This window comes from Prenolepis imparis, unplaced genomic scaffold (genome assembly GCF_030444845.1).
Source record: "Prenolepis imparis isolate NDT839.2.m4 unplaced genomic scaffold, iyPreImpa1.0 SCAF_1, whole genome shotgun sequence".
NCBI lineage: Eukaryota > Metazoa > Arthropoda > Insecta > Hymenoptera > Formicidae > Prenolepis > Prenolepis imparis.
Genome location: NW_028141159.1, coordinates 12,070,228 through 12,095,370, shown reverse-complemented (window position 1 = coordinate 12,095,370; position 25,143 = coordinate 12,070,228). Strand labels below are relative to the sequence as shown.

Here is a 25,143-nt window from a genome sequence, read left to right as displayed (position 1 = left end):
CTTCGATGACGAAACTTCTATTCGTTGTTTGTCTTGATGCGAATTTTTCAACATGTAGCTTGATTTTTTTCTCGAATTATTTAACGAAACAGCGGCGGGCGCGCACGAGAAAACTGCTTCGCAACGGATATTGATCGGGCAACGAGAGCGAGCGTTGACATGAATTTTATAGTTAACATGGCACGCATGGCTGGCGGAGGTTGATAATGCTCAATCAAATCCAGGCGTCATTAATAATAAAAATAAAAATAAATAAATCCTGGAAACAAAAGCGGACAATTTCTGCTCCCAAAAATATATATATATAAAACCGATAGATATCTCTACCGCATGAAAAAAAATCTTTTCATGTCTAAATACATTATATTTCGCACACACAGAATAATATACAAAAACTGTTCAAATTAAATTTAAACAATTTTGTGGTTGTCAAGATTTTATTCAAATTACAATGTTTATAATATCACTTATCAGAAATAGCAACATTTATAATACGAGTATATAATAATAGAAGAAAAATTATGAAGAAAAAATTATGAAAAACTACCTTGAGATATTTATTTTATTAAGATATGAATAATACATATACATATGCTGTGTGTGTGAAATATTGTAAATTTAATGTTTTATAAAACCTACGAAAACATGTCTCTTTACAAGATACACATTGTCCGCTTTTATCTGACATGATACTTCGATCGATTGCCTAATATATAATACGATTCGAGCGATTAATGAAGAATTACCATCGAATCGTGGTCTGTCAATTGGAGTTCACTCTTACCTAACAATAAGACCAGCTGCGATAAAGGACCGAACACTCGTCGAGAGCATTTGCCGCAATTGTACTAGCTCGTATATATAAAAATCATTATTAAATAGACAATATGACGATCACGTAACAAGGAAATAATTTTCGTATAATTATTATACATTAATTCTATTACGTGCATCGACAGAATCGATTCGCTGCTCTTTGTTCGAAGCGTTCGATCCTTTTCGTGAAATTCATTTGTGTCAGACAAAAAAATTCCGTCATCGTTGATACAAGTATTAATCTTCGTGACTTTTTAAAGACATGCTTTACAGTCTCACCAAAGATTAACAAAAACAATATGTTGAAAATTTGTTGGAAAGTAACCGATATTAGGAATATACTGTGATTTAAATCTTTCACGCTTAACAAATTAAAAAATTCATGTCTTAATTATATTTAGATAAAAAATCCTGATAATTCGTTGTTTAAGGATATCCCATCTCTTCTTTTTTTTGTACAAAGAGCCAGTTTTATCAATAGTTTTAATTAATTAGTTTTACTTAGCTTTAATCTTTATTACAGATAATATTCTTTGTTAAATCTATTTCGTAAATAATAAAAAAAATATAGTTATTCGTAATTGAAATAGATAAAATGTATAATGTGTGTGCAAGAGATATTTATTATTCTTCATTCGTGTTTTCAAAAATTTCTATGCTGTGCATATTGTAGATATTGCTTATAAAAATAAAAAATAAGTTTACACTTATTATGAAAAGTTTTGTGGATTCGTATCTTTTATATTATTACGTAATATATAATAAAAAGTATATATTATTATTACGTAACATATAAATAAAAAATATAATAGTATATGTATAAAATATATAAAAGGACAATATAAAACTACGTTTATAGGATTTGGAAAAACATTGATAGAATTCCCGATAAATAATTTGGAATGATCCGAAAGCTTTGATTTTCCGGCTAGTTGAACGGAAGAAAGCGAAGACCAGCTAACGACGCAATTTAAGCCCGAATTTCAAGGATGCCCTCAAAGGGAAACACGAAAGGGCCTTTGATTAGGCCTGCATACTCGATCGAGCGTTAACGTCGATACCTTTCGTCCGCGATCGTTTGCGCGAGGCGTGAGCATTTTTTTTGCTTTTTTTTTCAGGCTGAGCATATATTTTCAATTGTGCTCCCTCGGCCTGCCACACGAGATTCTTTTACGAGCGGACCTGACATTCGCTCTTATCGTAAAAGCGCGCTGCGTGGGATGACGCAAGCGAGCGGACGAAGGGACAGGGAAAGGGACGTGAAAGTGAAAAGCGACTTTCCAAGCCAGCCGGTGCGGCAAAGGGTCCCCGGCGACGAAGGATGATCGAACCCTGCGGGCGAACGCGCCTGCGCACCGCGACAGGCACGTCCTGTTCAAGGTCACAGGGCCGCCCACGCCGCACAGCCGTCCCTTCGCTCAGCGAAGACCCGGTGCCCTTTATTGAAATTCGGCGGATCGATTGTCGTGATTGTGCTGCGAGGAACGCTCTCGACGACCCGCCCTCGACGATCGCGAGAATATGTTTAAACGCGATTGCTCAGTTATTAAAACGTTCCTATTTTGAAATTATTCGAGCCTTTATAATACAATTTGTCTCCAGAAAAAATTATTATAGTAATGACGGAATGTTAAACAACCAATGTGAATATGAGTGATACCTTCATTATATATTATATAAGTTTTTTTAGCTATATATTTTTTTTCTAGATTTTATTTAAGATCTTCCCAATATAATTTCAAATATTTGTCAAAGAATCTCTTAGATGTAAGGATTAGAAAACTTTTATAGACATATACTATCAACTGACTTTTCAAACCTTTCAACTTTTTGGAAAAATTAAGCATTTTAATTGAAATTAATATAATAAATATTCTGAAACATTTGAGAGATTTAATTCTTTTAATATTATCCTAATTAAATCCTAAATTTTTGTATATTTTAAGGAAACAATTAAGTATTCTTTTAAAATGTTTAACTTGATTATTCGCGAATTAGCCGCACACACATATTGATCAACAAAAAATTTTTTTATTTTACAATATTCACTTTATCGCTAAAATAAAAATTAAAAAAAAAACGCAATTAATGTCTTCTCTTATCATTTTTCTTTGTGCTAACAATTACCGAGTTCATGCACCGTTCGCTGTGCTCTGATCGAGTCCGCGGATCGCAAAACGCATTGCAAGACACGTTTCGCGGCGATTTCGCAGGTTGCTAGATATCTCTAACAGACGCATTTACGAATCGCACTCGATAATGTCCAACTATACATAGTCCGAACAGGCAGCTGAAATAACACGCGACAAAAACTGGAGGTCTCCCGCCTGCGGCGGGTGTTTACTCGCGAATTTACGGCGCCGATTCGCAGCCGATCTCGCAGATTCTACCGAACGTGATGCGAATTCCCGAGCGGAGAAGCGGGCCATCGATCGCGTGTTTGCATAATCCAGGATCGATCGGTTGTGCATATTGCACTCCGTTCGTCAAGTTTCGACCCAAGATGAGAAAATGTACCGATTTATTCAGAAACTTGCTTGAAGAGCCGAAAAGTTAATAAATAATTTCCTTCCTTCAACGATAAGAACGACACGACTAGCTTCAAACTTTGCGTACCACGAATGCATAATAAATTTAATATAATGATTATGTAATATTTTCGTGACAGAACGATTATTTTGTTATCGAGAGAGAAAATCTCTAAATAGAAGCTCTTCATCTCAGAGCTGCGTTCATTTCTAGAGCTATTGACGAAGAAAAGAACAAGATATATAAGAAAAAAAATTATTTCTTTCGTGTACTTGTTTATCGAACTTAAAAATATCCAAAGGTCCTAAAGGGTTAGATACTTCGCTGTCCTGACTGAGATAAACAACAAGGGAGAACACTTGTTTTCGTGGCGAGGTTGCTGTGCTGGTTGCACGTGCACGTGATGCGTGCAGTACGAAAGTATCAAGCGGACAAAATGGAGCAAAAAGGAGCTGTTCACTCCGTATTATACGGGCGCGGCCGGCCGCGTCAGTGCTGCGTTGTTGCATTTAATGATCGACGGAAGCCGCATCGCATCGTGTCCGCGTTATACAAGTGTGACCGCTACCTCTCTATTTAAAATATATGGATATATATATATTAATACACATATATTATGCCTTGAAGATAAAAGATGAAAAACCTACAGATAAGAATATTACACATATACTATATGTATATGTAATTTTCTTATCTGTAGGTTTTTCATATTTTTTTATTTTCAAAGAAGAATAAAAAAAAAAATGATATTTATTCATTATCACATTTCGTACTGTTTCCAAATATGTTGAATAAATTTATACAATAATGATAATATCTCTTCGCGCAATTATATATTTATATATTTATATATGTATATTTATATAATTAATTCAAGGATGTCAGATATAAACAATGTTTTATGTTGCGAAACTTGCGATTGATAATTCATGAAGAGTGTGCTTCCTTGTTAGGATGTGCGCGATAAATATGAATAACCGGCTTTAAATCCTAATCGATTTTACTGTAGCTATTTAAATCGGATTTTCTGTCGTACTAGTCATCGGCGCCGTCATCACGCGTTCTCCGTACCGCGATTATCTTTCATGGAAACGTCGGTTCGTATCTGCGCGTCTTTAATCGTTGCGGTGAGCACACGTGTAAGACGGCACGAAACAACGAACCCGACAGATCGAACTCTGCACAGTCTGAGAAGATGCAGGCATTGACAGCCGACCATTCTTCAAAATAGAACTGACGTTCGAGCTACACTTTTTCATTTCATTATTAATTCATTAAATTGGATTGGAGATAAAATATGCAGGATAAATCCATTTTCATGGTCGCACTCCTTTAAATACAACATTCCTTAAATCTATGCGCGATTGACTTGTATAAAAACGTCGCGAATTAATCGAGTCGCGATAAATGTGAATGCTACTTCGCAGTTTCGCTTTGCGAGTGAAACTCAATTGTGCATTCACTCACGCTAGCTTAGCATTAATTTATCTGTACCGAGAAATGTCTATCATTAGGTTACAAAAATTACCACTCGGCTGTGTTATTATAACCCAGATTTCTATATCTCTATTAAGCGCCTCTCTTAAGCAAAACTATAAGGAGATGATTGTGAAGGGACTATAATGTGATTTAAATTGCGTGACAAAAATTCAAAATTTTTATCTTCTTATATAGTCTGTCTGAACTGTTAATTAGTAAATACGAATATAACTTTTATTCCAATTGTATTAAATTAATAAAAATAAATTTCAAATAAATAATGGAATAATAAAAAATCACATTTCGTGTATTTATTGTATTTAATTGTTAAAAGAACACAAAACGTCTAGAATTTTTAAGATGTCTCCCGATATTAAAATTATCCTTAATCATTTTAATCATGATAGAACTTACGTGATTCGAGGAGTGTTGAAACTCATATTATCTTTTATCTTATTGTTAAGCGCGCGCGAATGATACACCTTTTGAGAATTGATCGCTAAAGCTCTTTAGGGAGGATTAACGTCACCAAGATGATCGCAACCCAATGGATTATCATGTCGCAATTTGCAAAATCGCGCGCAAGAGGAGTCGAGCGAAGAGTTGTTAACGCGTTGCATTACAATAACATGACGTTACATAACTCGTCGAACTGCGGATGCTTCGAATACCGATAATTAGGCATGTAATCGCCGTTGACGACAAATCCACCGGCTCACAGTGGCGATTTCTAGCTACGTTTGTAACATTCTTAAAATTTTCGCCGAACAACGATTTGTTTCCCATTATGAACTTGATAATTATTTGCACTTTACCGAACAAGAAAGAACAAAAAAGGAATTATTTAAATAAATAAATTAAAGTTATATACAATAAATGTATATCAATAAATTCAATTAATTAAATTTGCTATATACTCATGTGCAATGTATAAAAGTCATTTAAATAATTAAATGTCACATTTCCAGCTTATTTAGCAATTAATTAAGTATATAATGTTCTCATCCATCCCTAAATTAAAAAGATAAATGAAGACTACTTATTCTTCCTTTTTTTTTGTTGATAAAAATTACAATATAATTTTCCTCGTGCGCTTGTTTTGTATAATTTTTGCTTAATTCATTTTTAATTTATTCACAAGCGGTTTGGCCCGACGCTAATTAATCTGTCATAACCATCGGACGGTCAGACGAAACAATGGAGCATAAAGCGCATAAATAGCGATCGTCCGAGGCAGCCTTTCGATATCGCGACCAGCTATCCTCTCGCTGCCTCGACCCTTACCCGGGGAATCCCGAATTTCCCATAGCAACGTGACGGTGCACTCCATTACCCATGACCTCCGCGCCCCGAGCGCACCTCCGCTGCGCTGCCTCTGTATCTGCGAATCAATGCAGCTCCGTCGCGTGCATCCCGGCATTCCCCGAAATGCGGCCGTAGGCTAATTGCAACGGAAATTACAATGAAGAAAATCGTGCGCGCGTCCACGTACTTGGTGTGCCTCGCCTTCCCGCAAAGCGCATATTCGCCGATATTCGTCGTCGCGAACGTAACGAAAGTCGGAAAGTTTCCAACATGCGTTTAAATGTTCACTCTCGTCCCGTATTTTAAATAACAAATTGAATGCGAGTTTTTTAAATTTAATGCATCGTAAGATACTTGTCCGAATTTAGTTTCAAATGGAGTCAATAAACGTTATTGATTCTTATTCTTATATCACGCGCTAAATGTTGCTGTTTGATGATAATAAGATTACTTTTTATTAGATGTACAAAACTTGAAATTAGACAGATGAATCTAAAATGTTAAATGCAATAGGAAATAAAGAGAGAAATAAAGGCTAGCTCATATTTTTGGTATTTTTAAAGTACGATATATATGTAAATGTTTCTTCAATTTTCATCTTCTGATATTAAAAAAATTGTGTAACTAACGATAAATCATCGTAAGAGCTAAATAAAATTTTCAAATATCGGTGCATAAAAAGATACGACGGCTAAATGAAATATATATATAGTCCAAAGTGAAGTAGGGAATCGACGGATGCAACGCAGTTGAATAAGACGATAATCGTATTTGTACTATAATTGAATTCACGTTCATGAACCGGAATCGGAATTTATGAACTTATTCATAAATGATGTAACAAACTAAGCGAATCTTGTTCCTAATCAAGATAATTGATAAATCTAAGAAATTCTTAATGAGAAGATTATTACAAATAAAATCATTACTGTTATTTTATGGGTTTTTCTCTCCATCAATCTTTTTAACAACATTTAAAATTACAACCAGACGAAATGCTATGTATTTTTCGTATATGACAATTTGTTTGCTTTCTCACTGCCACGTGAATAATGGCAAATAAAGTTTATATGTGACAGGTTATCTGGTTAATGAACATGGTGCGGCTTTTGAAACATGAATGTTTGAAACATTAAAGGATTGCAGAAATGTGCGAGGTCTAGGAAATCTACTATGCGGAACGTATTTTTGATCTATTATGCAGAACATATTTTTGATAAAAATTTCAGATTTCTATTTAAAATGCTTGCTATGAAAAAGAGCTTTTCTCATTCAGTAGTCAAAGAATTTTATTTAAATAAAAAAAAATAATTTAAAATATATTATATAGAGCGATATTTTGAAATATACATCGCGCACATGGTTGTATATATCATTTAAGTGTTATCATATAAGTATTATCATTTTATTACAGAAACATTCATATTAGTTATATAAGAATTTATATAAAAAAATTTTTTTTAAATTACTGGTACGGCAACATAATTTGTGAAAGAACAAACTTGTGAATAGAAAATAAAAATAAAATGTGAAGTAATAATTATTCTAATAGAATGCGCATTCGCAAAGGACAGGAAAATGTATTAAATCGAGATTAGTCATTTATCTCGTTCAAGACAAAAACACTTAAATAGATACGGGCAATACAGATTTGTAAAGAGCACTTCGAGAAGACTGTAAAGATATGCAGTTATCGATAGATATCGAAGGCCAAAATTAAGTCCAGACTTGTGTGTATTATCACTAATCTTAATTTCTCAATATTAATCCGATAAGAATATGCATTCTCAAATAAGCGCAGGATATTGGATACGGGGATAAACGCTTTGAGGTGATAAAATTATGCATTTACGAGCAGAAAAATATCAAAGATTAGTAATAAATTTGCGGTTACTAATGGGTTTTGAATGAGAATCATTCTGTTGCGTCAAGTAGACCGTCAAGAGCGTACGATATTAAAATGAATGCAATAAAGAGTTTCTATTTCAAGATAAATAATTCTTATTAACTCAAACTAAAAATGTTTCAAACAGAAGATACACATTTGTGCGAGATTAGAATATAACTTATTCAAAAAATAAAATAAAAATAATCTTATTAATATCAAAATTGTTTAAATTGAGATAAAGTTGAACTTAAATTATAAATTTATTATTAAAAAATTATAAACATTTAAGATATTCATAATCCCTAAAGATTTAAAATTTTAATTACTTTACAATGCTTAAAAATAAAGTTAATTGAAGAATAAATGTATGTACGTTTTATTTTATGCATTTCTGAATGAAGAATAAAATAGAGATCATATGAAAGAGCTTTAGGATGCTTAAGGACACGTCAATGTGAACGCAATGCTCGAATGTGCTCCGAAAGAGGGAACTCGCTCGAGCGAACTGGACGAGTTAATTTTAGTTTAATCGACCGACCTGATACGGAGAGCTGAGCGTACGAGCGACGATGCACGTACGAGCGTGCACACGACGGCGAATTAAACAAAGTGTCACCGAACGGACGCGTCCCGAAGACAAAACGCGCTTTCATGACAAATACGGAGCGAGCAATCAACAGAAACTACATCTGAAAAAATATTGATTAACGAAGAAAAGAGATAAATGTTATAATTATAAAACTTGTAAATAAACGTATGTCGATAATAAACTTACAATATAGCAAGTATATCGAATTTTTAAAATTTCGTTTATATGTACACGGAGAGAATTTTCTCTTAGAATTTACCCTGAAAATCATGGTAATCGTGAGACAATATGGTATGGAAAGAATTTTATGAGAATTTCTCTAATTAATATTTACCACAATAAAAATAATAATATCTATCACAATAAAATATAAAACATGTTTGACTAATTTTACTAAACTGCATGGTAAAATTACTCAAACATGTTTTATATTTTAACGTGTAGATATTATTATGTTTATTGTGGTAAATATTAATCAGAGAAATTATCATAAAATTCTTTCCGTCCCACGATTACCATGATTTTCAGGGTAAATTCTAAGAGAAAATTCTCTCTGTGTATAAAACGAAAAATAACTAGCTATATAATTAGGAAGAGAGAGAGAATGATTATTTATATATTAATAATTTTAAAATATGTGATGGGCAAAAAGCCTAAAGAAAATATGTCAAAAAAGATCTCATTGATATGTCAAAAAATATACGCGGTTGTTGATGACACATTATATGTATAGCGCAATGACTATATACATATATTATATGTCGGTAGGTTACGTGCAAATTGCCACGAGCCTTGTTTTCTCCCACCACGGAATATATTTCCGAGATTTCCGAGATTTCCGAGTTTTCCGACCCTTGGACAACGAGCAACGTCATCGACGCCTAGGATGCGAAATCCTTGACAAGCGCAGCTGGTCAAGGCCGACATTTCATTTTACCGCGTCGAACTCGCCAGTGCATTGAGAGAACTTAACGACTTTGGTTCTCCAATATCGATCAGAATACCTTGACGCAACTATAAGTATAATTTGAAATATTTATGTGGGTAGACTTCTTGAAAGCTTTATTATGATTTCGAGCTTAGTGATTAATCAACGACGCGTGGGCTAATTTCTTTAGGAAAACTTTTAATAGTAATTTCTAAAATGTAAAGCCTCAATCTAATTAAACTATCAATTTAATTGTTATTTTACAATTTAATTTAAAACTTGATATAAGTGTGTTGAATTAATTTTAAATTAAATTATAAAATGACAATAAACATCAAAATATTTAAATATATTAATAAAATAGTTAAATATTTAAAATATTTTATTAATATATTATGTTTAAAAACATTTCTTTTCACTATCTTTGCAATATCTTCTAAAAAGCTATTATGGATATAAATTTGCTTCAAATATACAAAAGTAATACATTTAATAACAAAAACAAAGACCAGAATTAAATACTAGAATCGACGATTTTTATAATTTCTCTTTATCAAATTGTTATTTTTTTTCGTCATTTTCTAATTTTTTGAAAAAGATTTTCCGAAATAATTATAAATAGATTTAATAAATTAACAAATTTTTCTCTTATATTATGTGTCGTTTTTCTTCTGGTAATACTTAAAAATATGTTCTCCAATCAAAGGATTCTTCATTCTCTTTTCGAAATTAAACAAAAATTGATTTTATTTATCGAAAAAAAGACTACATCTGTCCGTTTTGGATATATCCCTTTTTTCACACACCTACACAAGATCGATCGCTTCTCTCAGACAGCGATTTACACCGCCCGCGGATCTAGATCGCTCGATTTCGATCCGCACAACCTTTCGCTCCGGCCCCACTCTCTCGAATGGGTGATCCATATGCACATCAGCCCCCGAGGGAGCGAGGTAGCCGGAGTTATGGCGTATAGATCATCGCGTTAAAATCAGATAAACGGCGATGCCGGCCGGGCTCCAAAAAAAAGCAGAAAAGGCAATGTCGCAATGCAGACCTCCCTCCCTCTTGTCACGATAAAAATGAAAAAGCGTCGTGCGATCTTCGATCTTTCCTGAAATAATTCCATCTCACGGCTTCATCGTAGATCATCGCAGACGCCGATGTTGTTAAGACATCGCATGGATAAGATTGAAGGGGGATACTCTTATCTACATATGGATAAGATGGAGAGAGAGAGAGAGAGAGAGGAAGTCCTCCTCTATATGTGATATATATATATATATATATATATATATATATAAATGTATATAGATATTAATTTAATTATCGCTGAAAAGAATAAAAAGATCGAAATCGTACGGTCTATATCGCGACATTTTCGATGGTTCAGGGACAAAAATTCGTGCAAGCCTACATCTTTCCGGATCAAGAAATTATTAAAATAAAGACACTCAAGATTAATGAAGATAGATAATGTATCTAAAAAAGGAGTGGTAAAGAGAAGAGAAAAGAGAAATACTGTCTCGATATGGATAAGATCATAAGAGATATCATTTTTATATATATTTTTGTATATCTTTTTAGAAATCTGAGACATGCTAGTCATTTTATGGAACATATCACGCTCTTGATATCAAACATAAATGATAAACATTAATTGCCCATCAGTCTAATTATAAAAAAATAATCGTAATATAAAAATTTCAAATGTCAATAAATTTAATTAATTTTCGAAATAAAAAAACTGCGCGTTCCGCCGTTTTTATATAAAATTCTGGTGGCGAACAGAATATTTCTCGCGATTTCGCAATACGGATTCATATTTAGACTCGAATTGCTTCCGTAACGACATCAGCTGACATCGAGACAATTTTCCTCCGCCAATTCGCGGCGATTTGCGTACGCGGTCACGTAAGAGCGATTTTCGCAGGCGGCAGAGGACTTCTCATTACAATCAGCATCGTCTAATTAGTCCGCTCCTCTAGAACACGGTAGTCTGCACAATGAATTACGTCAGGTTCGTGCATTTTTTCCGTCGCTTTTATTCGTGCGGCCGACGAGATGACGTTGGGATATCTCTGCGAGACATTAAGCCGCGTGACTTGCGAATCCACTGACAAATCTCGGCACACTGCTCCCTTTTCGGCACGAATACTATAGTGACTGGCGTGGAGGTAATATCGCGTCGCGAAAGAAACGCAATTTTGGATGCATCAGTGACTAATCGATCCAAGAATGTTGTTAGATAACTCAATCTTTTCGTTAAATTATTTTTGTGCGTTTAGACAATTATTGCTTAAATGTCCAAGCTGTGTCGACATTATATAAATAGTATACTTAATTTTATATTTAAGTTTTAATTGTTTAATTTTAATAAGAAAACACTGACACAAAAAAAATTTAATTTTAATAAAGAACACCGACCGATTAAAAATATCCTGCAATTTATTTTTAAATTTACTATTTAGTTAATTTCTTTCAGATCTATGGAATCAAAAATTTTTGCGATCTGTGATTGCAAAGATTTTGAAATTTTAAATATTTAAATTTTTTTCTCAGATATTTGTGCTTCCTTTCCCCTGAATTTTATTTACATTTTTGCTAATAAAACTTTTGAATTTTGTCGCTCGGAATTTAACATTCTTGAATATTTTCAGAGTTACATCTTTCATGAACGAGATTTGTCGAATGGAGAAGCCGAATACAGTCCCGAGGTCGCGTTGCATCTCGATTTGCACCGGCGCCGGCTAAAGTGCAACATGTGCTGGTCGCATAAACGGAGAAAGGGAAGGGAGGAAAGAGAGCTTTGAGGTCGGTCGTTTGGAATTGCTCGATTAAGGCCATAGACTGCAGGCCCTGCTATCAAAAGACTATCGCACGAGATATGTGCAGTGAAATGCAGTGATGCATCGAGATTGCTGGAAGGGATGTATCCGCCCAAAGATCGGTTGAAAGCTCGAATTTTCGCCAAGTCCGCAGAAAAGTTCATATCGGAGTCTGCGAAAATCCTGATCATTTTTATATTACTCGCCTAAGTTTCGGAGACTTGAGAGATAAAGATATATGGTTATAAAGTAAACAAAAGTCACCGTCATAAAGCAAAAAAATATTTATCCTCCTTTTCGCATGTAAGAATTAACGTCAAATCAAACGAATGCTATGGAAAGGAAAAATTTGTATCGAGCAAATCGATTAGAACCAGTAGTAGTTTGCAGGTAATGTCAGGCAGCGCTCAAAAGGCTATCGAGCGAGTGAAGTGAAATGGAACGATGCACCGTGTGTGCGCGAGGGAAAAATTTGATATTTAATATTAGAATCTTTGATCCGCGATATAAAGCGGTCCGTTTGTAAATAATTGAAGCGTTGATTCACGCATAAATAATCGGATCACACATTGCAATTGCCATAGCTAATACAGATTTTTAAATATTATTTACTGTCAAAGTACTTCAAAATCTTTTTGGGAAATTTGATACTTTTTGTATGAAAATAATCGTTATCTAAAGAAAAATGTTGATATAATTATACAATTTTGTTTCTGTTTGTATAATCAACATCTATTAGCATAATTGAACATATCATAAATGTAAACAGACGTATAAAAAAACAAATTTAAATTTAACGCGTATACGTGAATAAAATATACGGGTAAATTTTATTTAATTAAACAATTGTTAATTGGCAACGCGTCTTTATTTCTCGCGGACGCAAATTTGTCAGGGAAATGGAATCTCTTCGACGACTACATCGACTATTGTGAATATGGATGGGACGAAACGATTTTCAGGGATGGCTGGCGATAATTGCGCGGCCTGAAGCGCAACAGTAAATCGTACAAATGGTGCAGAAGAGAAAGGTTTTGTCGTTGGAAATCGGTCGATTAAGGCCATAGACTGCAGGCGGTGCCAATCAACTATCAAAAAGCTATCGAGCGTGTGAAATGAAGTGCGGTGATGTGCCGCGGATGTGACAAACCGAGGCGGAAGTTACTCAGGGAGATAAAATTGATATTATCTAGTTTTGCCATAGATCGTTACTAATCATCCAGGTATCATTTTGTTATAGAAACAACAGATATAGATACAGAGATAGATATCACATATAGCGCAAAAATTAACAGATAATTCATTACAAGAATGTATAAAGTTTCACACACACACACAAGCCAAAAATATATTATAAAAGTTTAAACTATATTGTAATAAAAAATTTTTTTTATATTTCTCAGATAATTTGTATCTATAATGAAAAGTATAAATTATTCGAGAAATATAAAAAAACGATTATATTATGAGATATGTAATTTAAACTTTCAATAAAATATTTTTCTTGTAGTTTTCATTTTCACATTTTTATAAGATAGTTTCCTTTCCATTAAATAATGAAAAGGATAAAATGCATACAATTGTACGTAAAGCTAATATATTTAAAAATAAATTTCACGGGTGGATGACCAAAGAAAAAACGTATATTCATTAAATAAATTAAGATATAGCGCGCGCGCTTCCCATAAATAAACCAAAATAAATTTGACATTAAGAAAATAATATATGAACAAAAAAGAGAAAGAGAGAATAACATATTCGTTCGATAAAAGTGATGGGTTTTCACTGTCACCAGATAATGAATAATGATCAAAAAGCGCAATCCTATATCCGCGATGACAAACTATATGCATATGCAAGATGTAGCGTGACCGATACATTAGAGACATTGTAAAAGATTAAGAGTGCAGGTACAGGCTTTACAGCGCGATCGGGAAAAACGACTACACCGCTACGCCTAGTTGCAAATAATTGATTGAAGTCATCCTTGAAGTCAATGAACAGTGGCACCATTTTTAGCCGTCGAGTGGTGAACTTAGATCGCGCTGTTTGACCCAATATTCGTCGCGTGGTGCTCCGTTGATCGATCGATCACTATCGCGCACACGCACGAGCTCGCAAACATCATCTCTGCACGATGTGATTTCAATTTTGTTCAAAATATTAGTAAAAATAAAACGTCACGATATTCAAACTGCTTCTATCTTTTTGCTTACTCAGTCAAAAAATCAGTGAATTTGTTTAACAGAGAACTATGTTTCGAAGTATAATTATATAACATTAAAAATTTTTAATCGTAAATATTTTTCGCAAAACACAAAATTCTTGACTTTTTAATTTTACCTCCCTAGTTTCTCAAACTCAAAAACAAACTCATATGTAGCCTGCAAACTTACTGATTTTTTTCTATCTAACATTTTAAAAAATACCTTTTTACCGATTATTTTTGTTGCAGTCTTTAAGGATTTAACAAAATTTATGAGACCATTTTTAATTTGAAAAATATATATAGACAAAAGAAAAATAAGAATTTTGATTATTTATTCGGAAGAGAGAAAAAGAACAAAATTAATGAATTAATTATAAAAGTAATCAATAACAGAGTCAAGTTGTCTAAAAGATGTATTATTGACCAAGCAATGAGAAAGTCTTGCAGCAAGTCACAAGAGGAACACGACTTTCGTTCTTTCATAGCGGTCAACAGCCGTAACTGTTGCGACATCGCCATTTTCACCTACGCTGCTGCACATGCACCCTTGAGAGACTAACGATGCATCATCCGCCGACACGATTTTCCACTATTGACTCGTTTACTGTGATATTCTTACTTCCATTTAGCGCACTAAGAATGGCCATGCAATTGTGTTATTCCAAGTATTAAGTACGAAGATTGTAAATACACAGCCATGTTTAGCTAAATACACAATTTAATAAATTTATAAAATTTATATAAAAACTTTGTTAAAGATAACCGTAAATCAAAAGGTATTTTTTTTTAGTTTATAAATCACCAATTTCTATTTATCTCGAAAGAATTTTTCATTCGTCTTTTAAAAATTTTTTACGAAAACTAAAAGAGCTCGATTTAATATATTCTTAATATATGTCATTTTCATAAATATAATTTTAATTATCGATTCATAAACGCTTATAGAAAAAAATAGAAATTTTAACGACGTGACAAGCAAAGTGCAACGATTCAAATCATCATAATGTAATATAAAAGTTTACATCCGGTTTATATGTGCAGGATGTCGAATAAGCGTGTTATGCATCGACAAGAAAAGAAGTAGCTAGATTTGATGTTGAAAGTCGAGAAGCGGGAAAACTCGCGGCTCTTGCTTGGCCGGAAATCGAGGAAAATAAAAAAGAGGGGCAATAGGAGAATTCGGAGGGGAAAATGCAAGGCGCTTGCGCGACCAGCTCGTTTCCATGGCTTCGTAACGTTTCGCGTAGCAACGCGAGGACTTTTGACCCCGTTCGATTGTCCTTCGAAACGGCTTCGTGCGCCGAGGAAGCGAAGCGCATCGCGGATCCACGATGCCTTTTTTTTTTAGCCTTATTGCCTTACTGACGAAGTTGTCGATGCATCGCGATGCGCCCTTGGCTGCACGAATCGCGAACTTGTACGATAACAAGCTTCACGGACGAGAAATATTTTTTATTGCTACCTTTGTCGTATATATATTTTTAATTAAATTATCTCAAACAAGTAATTACAAAATTGCGGTAATAATTTTCGTTATTAAGTGTGTTTCTAATATAAATGAAATATAATGTATATTAATATTTTTTAATTTTTGTGTTTGAGATAGATTTAAAAAATTTAAGATTTCTTTAGAGATACATGTAAAATATAAATGACGAAATTTAATTAATTCCAAATAGATTTTAGTTCAAAAAAATTTTTATAGTAAAAATTAATATTTTCCGTGACACTTGTCATCGAAGTCATAAAGAATTAAAGAACTACAAGAAAGAGAGCAAAATATAAATGAAAATTTTTATAAAATATTTATATTAAAATCTATATGAAAAAATATTTATAATTTTTTGATCGCTTGTACGTAAAAAAATGTATCTCTTTTTCTAAAAAAAAAAAAAAAAAAGGGCTCGTTATTGACAATGTTGTCGCTTTTCCGCGATGCTGATTGGCTGTCTCGATTCGCATTGTGCGTTATATTCCTAGCATCGAGTAGCTGTCATCGCGAGAGTTAGCAGTTTGACAGTTTGTCCAAAATAAAATAAAATAAAATAATATTGTTTTAAATAATATGTTATAATACTTTAAACTCGAATAATATTTTTGACAGTTATCAGCTGATTTCTGTCAAAAAATATTAATCACGTATAAAGTATTGTAACATATTATATTACTTACAAAATATTATTATTTTAATAATAATAATATGTTGTAAATAATATAATATGTTATAATACATACTTATAATATATATTTTGTCCGCGATTAATATTTTTTGACAGAAATCAGCTGATAACTGTAAAAAATATTAATCGAATTTAAAGTATTAAAACATTATTTATAATATATTATTATTTTATTTAATTTTATTTTGGACAAACTATCAAACTGCTAATCCTCGCGATGACAGCCTCTCGATGCTATAAATATAACGTACATCGCAAATCAAGGCAGCTAATCAACATTGCGAAAAAGAGGCAATAATACTTGCGAGAATCGACTTAATATGCCTTTTTTAGAAAGGCAAATTAGAACAACACAAGCGCGCACCATTTCTCGATTTTATATTAAAAAAATTATACAGAAATCAATTGACTGTTAAAAAATATTAATCGAGTTTAAAGTACTATAACATTTTATTTAAAAGATATTATTTTAATTTTTATAAAATATTAGTTTAAAATTTAATTAGTAAATTAACGCTTTAATCAGCTAATGTATGTCAAAAAATATTAATATATAAATCGTTAATTCGCTAATTAAATTTTAAAACAATATGTTGTAAATAATATGTTATAATGCCTTATCTGCGATTAATATTTTTCGACAGAAATCAGCTGATAACTCAAAAATTTTAATCGAGTTTAAAGAATTATAATATATTATTATTTTTATTTTTATAATTATTATTTTAAAATTTCATTAGCAAATTAACGCTCTAATCAGCTGATTTCTGTCAAAAAATATTAATAAAGCATTAATTTGGTAATTAAATTTTAAAATAATAATATGTTATAAAATGTATAATAGTAATATATTGTAAATAATATAATATAATACCTTATATGCGATTAATATTTTTTGACAGAAATCAGCTGATAACTGTCAAAAATATTAATCGAGTTTAAGGAATTATAATATATTATTTAAAATCTCTATTATTATTTTAATTTTTTTACATATTTTTATTTTAAAATTTAATTAACAAATTTATACCTTATTAATATTTTTGACAGAAATCAGCTGATTAAAGCGTTAATTTGCTAATTAATTTTTAAAATAATGTTATAAAAGATTAAAATAATAATGTTTTAAATAATACGTCATAATTCTTTAAACTCGATTAATATTTTTGACAGTTATCAGCTGATTTCTGTCAAAAAATATTAATCACGTATAAGGCATTATAACATATTATTTACAACATATTACTATTTTACATTTTATAATATATTATTTTAAAATTTAATTACCAAATTAATGCTTTATTAATATTTTTTTAACAGAAGTCAGCTGATTAAAGCGTTAATTTGCCAATTAATTTTAAAAATAAGAATATGTTATAAAAATTAAAATCATAATGTTTGTTATAATTCCTTAAACTCGATTAATATTTTTGACAGTTATCAGCTGATTTCTGTCACAAAATATTAAACAAGTTTAAACAAACTTTATATAAAAATATCATTTTATTTATATAAAAACGAGGAATGGCGTGTGTTGTTTTTGTGTTGTTCTAGTGATAAAAAAATGTATATGATAAAAAATTATGTAAAAAATTAATCTCTCTAACAAATATATCATTCATCTATAGATAGTAATATAAATTATAATGCACATTGTCTGCGATATATGTAATTTTTACGTTTCTGGATTCGTTTTAGTGCACTTATGGGATTTACCTCAGAATGCACAGTAAATTCTTCTCTCCCTCTCATTCTCCCATTCCTTTCGCGCGTATTATTCCGCGAAGGTATTCCGTTGACATCGGTCGGTGATTTATACCGAAGCAACTGATCGCAATTTGGCATAAAGCGTGCCTCACGAATACTCGCGCACTTTATGTTGAAGTACTGGGAAAATTTACCGGAATGTACGCGCACGAAGGTGAACACGATCAATTAAATTCTCTTCAACGTTTCGCGGACTCAGAACGTCATGCAAATGCTATGCAACGGCTGTGTTTAATTATTTGATCAATTAATATTTCACTTGTGTACTATAACTATCGATCAAGTAGACGTATTATTATGAGTATAATTAAAGAGAGTAAAGTGTAAAAATAGAGAAGAAAAGATTAAAAAATGATAATTTTTGAGCGCCCATCTCTCATTATAAGTTCATCTATCTTACACTTATCTAACGTAATCGATCAACTCTGGCACTTTCAAGAGACTAATAATGATAAAGATGTGTCATATATACGCACGTGTCATATATATATGTATATGAATATTATACATATATTAAATACATATGGCTCTGAATAAAATCATTATCTTATAAGAAAAATTTTATTTTAAACATTATTACTTGCAAATATTAGAAGGTTAAAAAAAGAAAAAATTTATTTTATTTTTTCTATGGAACTTAAAAAAGAAAAAAATTTTTTTAAATAAAATTCAAAAAATAATATCTTTCTGCAAGTCAAAGTAAAATTATAATCGAATTAGCAAATCCAGGTCAAACGTATCGTGACTATTATTTCGGGAGGTAAAAAAAAAAAAAAAAAAAAAAAAAGATTTGGCAGCGTTCGACAAGCAGCTCGGCAATTCATCGATGCAAATGCAGCATCGCGTGGGCGTATAAATGCGTCTTGCTCGCTTGCTCGACCGTTCGTTCGCGGCTTCATAATCGAACACGCCGATTTTCAAGGATTACCACGTGCCAGCACTATTCCTTCGTGAGCAAAACGGCCACACTCGAGCGTCATTACTCCCAGGGAGAGTGAAACACCTCGACCGTATAAAACTGCTGCGTGTGTCGCACACGTGCGAACAAAATTACGTCGAGCGTGTGCGACGATTTTTTTTTTTTTTATAACCAGAACGGCAAAACTGAAAGCGCAATTAACCCTTAGCGCACCCAAAACCGGATCGCGCCGGTTTTCATAGTATTTTTAACTTTAGGTAGACTTGTGCATAAATATCGAAGAAAAGATTTCAATATGTTTTATGCGCAGAATCTGCGCAGCTGAGAGTCAAACTATTACTTATCGTTAGAATATATACTAGATTTTACATTTAAAAAAAGAAGATTCATGAAGGATAATGTATACTGCAAATTTGCATTAATGTGATTTTTAAAATTCTTAGTTCAAATCGACTATATCCACCACTAACATCTTTATTTGACTCTTAGTTATGTAAGATCGTGCCGATAAAATATTTATCTCCTTTCATTTTTTTTTTTTTTTTTTTTGAGAAAAATTCCATTTATATTAGCCACAAAATTTATCATTATATGTAATTAAAATTATATGTAATCGAAATGTGTAAAAGAAAAATTAAGTTATTTTATAGCTACTTATGAAATTATATGACAGAGCGAAAGAGAGAGAAAGAGAAAATTATTGTAATATAGATGGTAGTGTGTAATCAATTAGATTCGAATTATAGGCAGAAAATCATTATTAAATTTACTAATGATATCGAATAGTATAATCTGATCGAGTAATCGATAGTGAACATAGAGTAATGTCTACGTGACGAATTAAATCTGCTACTTGATCTAATTACAGCGTTAGTTTATGTATACGTGAAAGACAGCTGTCGAATAAGTCTGTCATGTAAAAACGACAAAAATTAAAGCAAAAACACTTGTTTTATTGCTGAAGCTTAAAGCGAAGATATACTCCACGTGTTGTATGAATAATGTTTAGCATTTTATTGCAAAGTATTTGCTTCGTATTTTATAGCGTGTACATTTGTCATCGCTATCATGACAAATATCAATAAAACATAGTCATATAAGTTAAATTCGTGACATACGATTAGCAAAGTATATGTAATTTTGTAGTATATGAATAAATATAAATGTATATATGCATTCGAAACAAGTAGACAAAAATCATCAGCATGGCTGATTAACAAGATATTTAACAAGATATGCTTACTTTATATCTTTAACAAGTTCTTTTCTTTGCTGATGATTTGCATATCCTTTTTTTAATCATTTCTTATTTAAACGAATAAATAACTTGAATTTGGCATTGAATGTTTCAGTATTAAATTAAGACAAAATTTACATTTTTCAAAATATTCTAAACAAATAACTGAACAAAGAAACACGAAAATATTTTATTTAATCTATCTAATCAATAACAAACAAAAAATATAAAATATGCTAAATTAGATTCATACTGTACGGAATATAATATGTGCATCCATGAATTTATAACAAACTAAAATGTTATTTCCATATTCGAATTTCTATTATTCAATGATATCAATGAAAAATATTGTAACGAAAAATATTGTGAAATATTAGCTGTAAAAAATTTTCTATTAATTTTTTATTTTTAAAATTTTTATAAATAATTCATTTGCAAAGAAAGAATTGTTTAATAATTGTACAATAGTTTTCTTTCTTCTCTCTTTTTTTCCCTTTTTGAAACTGTCTTGTTTATTATATAGTTACAATAGAAACAAAATAAAATAAATATTAAATTATATAGATTAAAACTAAAATATCTTTTTAAGGCGTACTACTGCTAAAATAGAATTCGAAAATGATTGTAATAGAAAATATTCAAAAACATGTAGCTACAGTACTTTTCATAATGCTGTTAAAAATATATATATGTATATTCCTTATTAATATAGGCGAGTTTTTAAAAAAATTCATCGATTAATCAATCGTATTATGTGCAAATGCAGCAAAATGCTGCATTTGCGCATCATGCGATTGTTTATATAATCGATGAATTAAAAAACTCGTCTTATATATATTCTTTATATATTTCATTTGTTAATTTCCTTTTCCTTTTTGTGTATCATGATATATGATCAACTTTATATATTATAATTGTGCCTCGTTAAATCATATGATCATTTATTATGTTTCGATTATAATTGAAACATAATTAATAGCGATATAACAGTGACAATATGAGAGAATAATATGTGAAAGATTTGCATGAGAGAAAAATCGAGTTGAATTGAAAAAAAAAAAGACAAAATGAAACCTGCAATTGAATCGGAAGCGCACTTTGATTAGGCACGACCCTGAGCTCGTACGATGTTGAGAGGAGGAGGATCAGTGGGATCCAAGAGGGCCGGAGGGCGGAGTTTCGGAAAAGAAACCGGCGCGGCGAGAACACGCGGTAGCGAAGGTGAAGGGGGACACGATACCGCTCTTGAAGATTGGCGCTTGCCGGCGTGTTACTATGCTACGGTGCCGCCCTCAATGGTGGATCCACGCGAAATCCACATGTGATCCATGAGAAATTCACACGTGATCCACACGTGTGAATTCCTCGATGAGAGGGTATTGCTGCGATCTAGCGGATACCCGGTATAACTTCATGACGATTGTTGTCATGTGATTATTCGCGTAATAATGTATTTAAATCGAGCACAAAATAATAGGGAATCTTTCTTTCGATAATTAGGCGCGAGAACGCGTTCGCGTTTCTCCATAATATACATATAATATATAAGGAAATTGATATGAAAATATTTCACATTTATACTTTTTTCTAAGATCTAAACATAGTCATATAAGTTGACTATATATTAGTTTATAATGCAATTATCTATATATTAAAATTAAAATTTCTTTTTAGTTTATTAAAAAAAAAATATCGAGAGCACTCGTATTTTATATTCTGAGGAGACTAGTTTCGGAAAAAATCTTTGGACTTATTATGTTGATAATATCGCTAAGCGGATCAGAGATGCACTTCGCATCAAAAAAGTATGTCTGACACAAACGAACGACACAAAACTTCAATGTTTAATTATATCTAATTGTAATAAAATGTTTTACCTTTGCATTTGACGCCTACTTTGCCAGGTCCCCAGATATAATCTTCACCTGTGATAAAAAGATTACAAATAAATATATATACATATCTGCGTGAGTGTATTTCTATCAAGATGTAAGATTTTTTTTTAAATCATACAATAGTTATTCAATATAATGTTAAAGTAAATAATAACTATATTTTAAATGTAATATTTAAACAAAATACAAAAGAAAAGATATGATAGTTAAGAAAAATTATTTTAATAATACAATATCTTTTTCAATACACTAAATTAATTCATGCAATAAATCATATAAATTAATTCGTTTAAATTAGCGTGTTACTTACAGTGCTTGCAGAGGATAGGCGTTACGAAAAACACATCTATGAGGACGTGATTGTACGAGTTGTGTTCCGCGCTTGTGGAATCGGCTACATAGGCTGAAACAAGGTAGCGAGGAATTAACAAATTAATTAATTACTAAAAGATATGAAAATAACGCTCGCTGTTATATGGCGGTATATATGTACAATGATGCTAATGCTTACCATATGGCCCATTGCTGAGCGTTACATAAGACGACTCTTCTTCATTGTGAGTGTCAAGGTACGGCGACAAGCTTCCTTTCAGCATTAGGGCTTCGTCAATCGTATCTTTCGTATCTAAACATAAAATTATACGAATACAAGTTACATAAATTATAAAAATAAAAAACGATTCAAAAATAAAATTGCATAATAATTTATAAAGTGAAATTTCATACCAGGCACAAAGTCTTCCGCTGGAGTCTGGAGTCGCACAAGACGACACCAATGTATGTCTTCAATCTGCAAAGATGTGTCAGCGGGAGTTTATGAAGGAATGATCACATCAGCAGATCGTCGTCTTCATAGAAAAGCGTATGCAGGTTTATTTGCTTATTAGTCATACATGGTATGTAGCAAGTATGAACGATTTTGTGCAACACTATAATCACGATACATAATCTTTTTTGGCCCTTATGCATTCTCTTCAGAGACTCAAAGCACTTTTTCTTAATCGCTTCATAGCAATCAAGGAAGGCATTTATTTCATGTGCGATCTCAAATTACTTGCAGCTATTTGAGCATTTAGGAAGGCCGATTTTTGTGTAATCGACGTATAGTTTATCTTCTTATTGGGCACATACAATTCTCACACATTGATTTGTATAATTATTAAAAATAATGATTTGCTCTCTGTTAAAAAAACTATTTTTGTATATCCTTATACAATGGTATCCTTTTAAAAATTATCTCTGTACATGAAATATGTAAAGTGCAGTGTGATAATGTTGTCCCAAAGATGTTGGTTTTGTCAAATATATTGAAATTGCTCCTCAATAGCAATGTGATATGAACACTATGATAATTATTCATGCGTGACGATGCAACGCATCATAATATTTATCATTCTCCTTTGTCTTTCTTGCGTGGACATCCACTCTGCAAGTGTACTTGCTCTTGTTTTTCACTATTTCTACGTTTCATATCCAAGATACTGTGATGAGCCAATGGTAGTCTGTAACACATAAATATCATAATATTACATTTGGATCAACTGTTGTGTTCTATTGTAACTTAACTAATAATTAAATATTCACTTATTTTTTTCTAATGATATATCTTAACTATTAGATGAGAACATAGATTAGAATACTTCTCGTCTAATAACTAAATTAAAGATATTACTCTATTAATTAAGCAAATGCTTTTTAAGACTAATTGCAAACTTAAGGTTATATACACTAAAAGGTATTTATGTATCGTATAATATTTACAATTATGTACTCAGAGAAAAAAAGCTCAAATAGGCTAACCTCTTCCATCCTCACTTTAGAAGGAATACAAGAACTCTTTATTATATAAAATATATATTCGATATTTATATATACTCCTGTGAGTGTGATTCAACAATACTACGAATATATTCTACCGATATCCTTAGCTTAAATCAATATCACTTTTATTTGCCGATTCTTCAGGTAACTGTCACCAACCAAGAAACATGTATGACGTACATGCATGAACCGCGTGCCTCGACGAAGCCGTAAACGAAAGTTCACGTGCCAAATATGTGTACGAGAAAGAGAGAGAGAGAGAGAGAGAGAGAGAGAGAGAGAGAGAGACAGAGAGACAGAGAGACAGAGAGACAGAGAGACAGAGAGAAAAATAGATAGAGAGAGACAGAGGGAAGGAAAAAAGATTATAGCGCTCCGACGAAAAACGCTTACCTTACTTAACGTTGCTCTTGTCAAGCAGGAAGGCGAAGGGACAAGGGCGAGGTGGATGCGCTTCGCCACCTCGCCAACGGGAATCCTCAACGACGTGAAACCCGCGACGCGAATACTTGGTTCGAGTGAACGAGTGCGACAGCTACGGCGACGACGCTCGGCGACGTGGAAACTCCTCTACTCTCTTCTCGGATCGGCTTCGTACTCCTGCTGTCCGCAAACTCGCGGACGAGACCGTCGCGTCGTTTATCAACGACGAGGTTGCACACAATAATAATATCGTCGATCGTGTCGCGACACACGAACGAACACGGTTAGGCCAGCTTAGGCAGCTGAGGTCGCCACCGGTAGCCACGC

At 32.2% G+C, this 25,143-nt stretch overlaps 1 protein-coding gene and 1 long non-coding RNA gene across 2 annotated transcripts in view; one reads left to right on the top strand and one right to left on the bottom strand.

Annotated features, from left to right (window-relative positions):
- LOC145932736 (uncharacterized) overlaps positions 1-13,696 on the top strand; it is a 122,403-nt gene extending 108,707 nt beyond the window's left edge. The window contains exon 4 of the long non-coding RNA XR_014424779.1: positions 12,195-13,696. This is a non-coding gene — a long non-coding RNA (uncharacterized LOC145932736). The remainder of the gene's footprint in view (positions 1-12,194) is intronic.
- LOC145932671 (protein kinase C delta type-like) lies at positions 138-25,126 on the bottom strand. Its single transcript, XM_083031849.1, has 6 exons — positions 24,787-25,126; positions 23,299-24,074; positions 23,084-23,197; positions 22,883-22,975; positions 22,555-22,602; positions 138-259 (listed from the first exon to the last, which is right to left on the bottom strand). Exons 3-6 carry the CDS (start codon positions 23,166-23,168, stop codon positions 231-233), a joined length of 255 nt encoding a protein of 84 aa, XP_082887975.1. The 5' UTR covers positions 23,169-23,197; positions 23,299-24,074; positions 24,787-25,126; the 3' UTR covers positions 138-230.
- Positions 25,127-25,143: the final 17 nt, after the last annotated feature.

Excerpts from the sequence above, each read along its gene's own strand:
- LOC145932671 (XM_083031849.1), bottom strand. The coding sequence starts at position 23,168 with ATGCTGAAAGGAAGCTTGTCGCCGTACCTTGACACTCACAATGAAGAA. Across the intron at positions 22,976-23,083 it reads GCTCAGCAATGGGCCATATG|CCTATGTAGCCGATTCCACA; the intron begins GTAAGCATTAGC and ends ACCTTGTTTCAG. Across the intron at positions 260-22,554 it reads AGTAGGCGTCAAATGCAAAG|GATTTATTTATTTTTATTTT; the intron begins GTAAAACATTTT and ends TTTTGTTTCCAG.